This window comes from Prosopis cineraria, unplaced genomic scaffold, assembly GCF_029017545.1.
Source record: "Prosopis cineraria cultivar Desert tree isolate PC_DT_omini unplaced genomic scaffold, ASM2901754v1 PC1, whole genome shotgun sequence".
NCBI classification, from domain to species: domain Eukaryota; kingdom Viridiplantae; phylum Streptophyta; class Magnoliopsida; order Fabales; family Fabaceae; genus Prosopis; species Prosopis cineraria.
In genome coordinates this window covers 52366040-52371152 of record NW_026555332.1, presented here as the reverse complement: position 1 = coordinate 52371152, position 5113 = coordinate 52366040, and the positions used below count along the sequence as shown (strand labels likewise).

The following is a 5113-nucleotide window of genomic DNA, read 5'->3' as shown; positions in this document are numbered from 1 at the left end:
TTGAGGTTGATAAATATAAATGATCTATAGTTAAATTTAGAGTTTTCAGTAACCTTTCGCATTAGTTGAGAGGCAAAAATACTTTTAACCTTTATTACTATCATGTTTAAAAACTTGATTTTTATCATTTAGGTTAACTCCTACACCTACCATGGTGGTTTTGGTTAAGTAACTAGAAGTATTAAGGGTGATATCATGCTGGTATTCTCAAATGTGCCATCTTTAACACCACACCAAGCTGTAGGTCCGTTGCCTTGAAAATTCCTCTCATGATGTAAAAAACCACCATCAATCTTTGCCGTAATCTCACTATAATCAATAAACTTTTCGCTTAAAGGTACCCATCGGAGATCCTCCACCATCCAATCGAAGGTCCTTTGATGCTTTGATTTTAGAATAAACCAAGACTTTGCTATCAATCCATCACAAAATCAACTAACAAAAAGCTTCACCATTCCATAAATCCTTAAAATCTCCAAATCCAACTTGCATGCATACCTAAACCTAACACTCACAAACACAGCCACCCAAAGCAACTACTCATGCATACCCAATATGCTAGAAAGAAGACGTCACCAAAGACATCAGCATCTCAGAGAGAGAACCCTCCAAGATGAGGGAAGGACAAAAAGCCATAGCAAAACATTTTATGCACCACTTTTTGCGCAAAATGCTACACAGCCACTTATTTAAGTTATGATAACCTTTATCACTTCCATCATTTTTAATTAATTAAGACTACTATTTTAAGCATAACTTAAATGACAATCAATGTATCACAAATAGGAACATGGGGTCAAGATTGGCACCACAAATCATAAATTTTGTAGGAAAATAGAAATTAAAGACTGCCAAAGAAAATTTATATCAATCAAAAATCCAGTTGTTGTTAAAACTCGAATAGAAAATAAGCTTAAATGGACCGTTATTAATTTAAAATGAGTTGTTATTAAAACATAAGTGAATACTTGTTAATAACAAACTAACTCGAATTAACAAGTATAATTTCAAGTTTTAACAATAAACAATCCTTATATGAATTTCATTCAGCGATCTTTGATTAATATTTTCTTTTTTTTAAGAACGGGAAATATAGAAAATGGGGAAGCTACAGACAGAGGAGAGAGAGTGAGATATGATTGGGAGGGGGGAGTAGGGCATGCAAAAGTCTTTTAGTTCAGTTCAGTCCGGTCTAACTTAAGACAAACTTGGTTTGGCCCTGTCTAGATAAAAACTAATCTTAAGAAAAAAGATCAGACTATTTCTTTGGGTTGAATTCGACAAAAGACCAGCATTTGAACCACTTGGTCCAACCTTATAATTTATTTAATGTAGTTATAATTAATTTATTAATTATTATTACAATAAGTTAACTTATAATAGTAATTAGTCATTTTTTGTGTCTTATACTTATAAAATTATGAATATTGAGCAAAATTTTAATATTTACCAACTCCAGTCTTCTTCTTTTATTGATAAAATTTGTTATTAACTTAGTGTTATGGGTTTTAGACACGTTGAAGGTTGTTTAATATTGTTGAAGGTTTTTTAATTTGAATTATTTGTGTTGTAACTAAGATACCTTTTATTATTGGTGGAGATTGTTGTGGAGTTGTTATTGTAATAAATTTTATATGAGTATAAATAATTTTATTATGTTAATTAAATTTATTATGTTGGAATAAATTATTATCCTCATAAATGAAAAAGAAAAAAAATAAAGTGAAACATTGAACAAGTTCGGAATCAATCTTTTAATTCTACTAGACCAGTTCGACCTTATTTGACTTTTGATTATATTAAACCACACTAAATCATAGGTCACCTAATTTAGCTCTTTTCATAAAAATGATTAAATTTTAAATTAAATCAAAATCCTATTAAATTAGTCATTTAGGTACCCGGGAGGCCTTCATAAAAGGCAAGTGAGAGAGAAGCAAGTTGGAGGGAGAGGGACCAAGTAAATGACGCCATAATTGAAAGCTGTGAGTATTGAGATTAGATACGGAATTTGGAAATGTTGTCATTCATGCTTCCATTTAAGTAAAACGCAAGCCGCAAATTGAAGCTTTGAAGTCGGCTCATGACTCATGTCAACCTCCTCTCTCTCTCTCTCTCTAACTTTATCGTCTTCATCCTCACCCTCTCCTTCACCGGCCCTCCTCCCTTCCATTCCTTAAACCCAGAAATACATCTACCACTCCACGCCACTACCACGCACTAGTAATATTTTCACCTCCCCGTCTTCAACGACATTAATTTCTATGTTAATGTCAACGAGGCATTAATGTTTCCAGATTTTACATTTAAAGGGTGTCATTACTCTCATTAAACCCAATGTGTTCTCATCAATGTGAAAGGTTTGTGTTTTTATTTTTTAAAAAATAGGAAGAAAACGACAACAATTTAAGAGAGAGAAGATACAGGGAATTCATAAAAGCAAGAGAAAGGAGTATAGTATATAAAAAAAGACGGTGCTTTTGGTGGTGCGAGCGGAGTACAATGGCTCACGTTGTTTGCGCTTTTTGCAGAGGCTTTTTTCTTCCGGAGGGTCCGTTCGTAATGAAAACTAACCTGGGTCCCCGAAACTAAAAGGCCTCCTTTTTGTGCCCCTCCAATCCCTCTTTCGCCTTCTTCCTCTGTATGGGCGTTACCGCTCAACGTCCTTCCCTCCAAAGTGCAAACCCCAACCTTGCTGCCTCTTCTCTCCTTGCCGTTTCACCAGATATGTCGGCCAACGATCCCGGTTTCATACTCTTCGGCCAAAAGATGTCCTCCTGCTCCTCGGGATCTCAGATTCCGGTCGCCTCTTCTCTGATCCCTTCCAACTCTCCCCCCGAGGTACGTTACTAATAGCCCTTCACCATTCCTGCATCCGCTTCTTGCTTTAGGTTTTCATTGTCGTCTTCTCGTCTGCTTTCGTGTTTCTTCCTGTCTCATAGTCGCCTTCTTAAATATACGGGAAATTCTGGATTTTGTTGTCTTTTACAATGTTCCGACGGGTCTGGGCTTTCATGACCGGAAACAAAATATGGGCTGTGACTTGTGAGGGAATGTGCAGTTCTTCGGCCGTATTTGGTTAAATACCATTAATGCCACCTTTAAACTATTTTGTTGTCACTGGGATTATTCTTCGCTGTTCACGCTTACTGTGCTCTACATGGTTGGTTTCCGGAATTCATTTCAATCTTTCATAAACGCGAAGGGGAGCCAACTTGTCCTGCTCTAGTTATTTCGTTCTTCTTTCTTAATCATGATCAGCTTCTCAGTAAATTTATCACTGAGCGAACAATGACTGTTAGATTTTCTAGCGTGGTGTTTATTCTCATCGGCTGTCTGATGCCTCTTCTTTATACTGATAAATCTATCTGAAATTTCTCTCGTGCTTATCAAATATAGTTAAGCCTGTTTCTAATGTGTTGAACCTGTGACCATGTCTTTGGTCAGATACATGGGGGGGGGGGGGAACAGAGGGGTGATGTGAAAGGCTAGACATTCCATTTCTGAGTGTAAAGGTCAAAAGGAACAACTAATAAAAAAACTTGGATGTGCAATTTGTTCATTTTGTTGGAAAATGAATATGGCATGTTATTTATGTTTTTGTTTCTTGCATTACTTCCGGTGAGCTGTCGATCTTCATTTCAGCTTAATGAGCACTACTGATTGTGATTTACATTTTAGCATGCTTGGAGTAGCTCAAAGAAATCAGAAGTCGGAATGCCTTCCACTGACAACTCCGAACAACAGGATGTGCAGAAGGATGAGCCAATGAAGATGAGCAGCACAGAAGAAATTAAAGCGATGAAGAAACCGGACAAGATTCAACAGTGTCCACGATGCAACAGTATGGACACAAAGTTCTGTTATTTCAATAACTACAACGTGAATCAACCTCGACATTTCTGCAAGAGTTGCCACAGATACTGGACTGCCGGTGGAGCAATGAGAAATGTCCCGGTGGGTGCTGGAAGACGGAGGAACAGGCAGCTATCCTCCCCATACCGCCACACCTCATCATCGTCTGAGGGCACTCCATCTCACCAACTCTTCTCGACACTTGAATCCTCAGCAGCATTCAAGTCAGCCCCACCAGATAATACAAGTACCGTGTTGAGATTTGGTCCAGAGGCCCCTGTTGCTGAATCGGCTGCTTCAATTCTGAATCTTGGAAGTGGGGAGGAGGTATCCAGATGTGGATCTGCTGTGACTAGTGCTGGTGGTGCCCGGGGAAATGAAGTACCAGAACTTCCAATGCAATGGAGCAGACCAGGTGTGTCCAATCAGGTTAATACAACGAATGGCGTGCGATGTTATCCTGCTGCTCCATGGGTGTTTCCAGCGCAGTGGCATGCTGAGAATGGGATTGGCTCACCAAACATTCCCGTACAATTTGTTGCAGCTCCATGCTGGAGTAATGGGAATGTCTGTTCTGCAGGAGGAACAGGAACGGTTTCAGTTGGCTCAAATGGTTGCCTCTCCTCTTCGTCCTCCACCAGTAATGGCCATTGCTCAGGCAACGGTTCCCCAGCACTTGGAAAGCACTGATGAAGAGAAATCAGACCGGTGTTCATTTTCTAGCAGCTAGTTATCGGGCTCATGTTTCCAAGAGAGCACACAATGAGTTCCTTGTTTTATTATTTTTTTTTTTGGGCTGTAATCCTTACATGATCTGGTGCCTATTGCTGGCTTTTAGTCCTTTGCGGAACCAATTTTTATAGATTTAGTTTTTATGGCGTCCTCGATTAAAGTTATTGTGTAGGTTGATCCTTGAGAATCGATGATTCTTGGCGTTTGAGCCACTGTAATCAACCTTTTATTTATCGTTCACAGGATTAAAGATCAGAAGTAATATAAAGATCTGTTTTGTAGCATAATGCCCGTGCAAAGTGCATAAATCTATTCCCCGTGCGCCTCCTCTCTTCGACTGAATCGAATCTTTCCAATAAACGAAGTTGGTGTGGGAATACAAGCTGGGTAAGTTTTGAAGTTTTGGAAAATATCAATCTTGGAAAGAGTTCAATTTATATATATCCAAGTATTTTCCAAGCACGTACTACTTGGGATAAATAATAACGTGAGGTAAAAATGGGGAGATGAGGTTGGTGAACAGTGG

At 38.5% G+C, this 5113-nt stretch overlaps 1 protein-coding gene across 1 annotated transcript; it reads left to right on the top strand.

Moving 5' to 3' along the window:
- The first annotated feature begins 2480 nt into the window (after window positions 1–2480).
- Window positions 2481–4868, top strand: LOC129288604 (cyclic dof factor 3-like). Its single transcript, XM_054925262.1, has 2 exons — window positions 2481–2841; window positions 3682–4868. The coding sequence occupies exons 1-2, from the start codon at window positions 2644–2646 to the stop codon at window positions 4543–4545; spliced, it is 1062 nt and encodes a 353-aa protein (XP_054781237.1). The 5' UTR covers window positions 2481–2643; the 3' UTR covers window positions 4546–4868.
- Window positions 4869–5113: the final 245 nt, after the last annotated feature.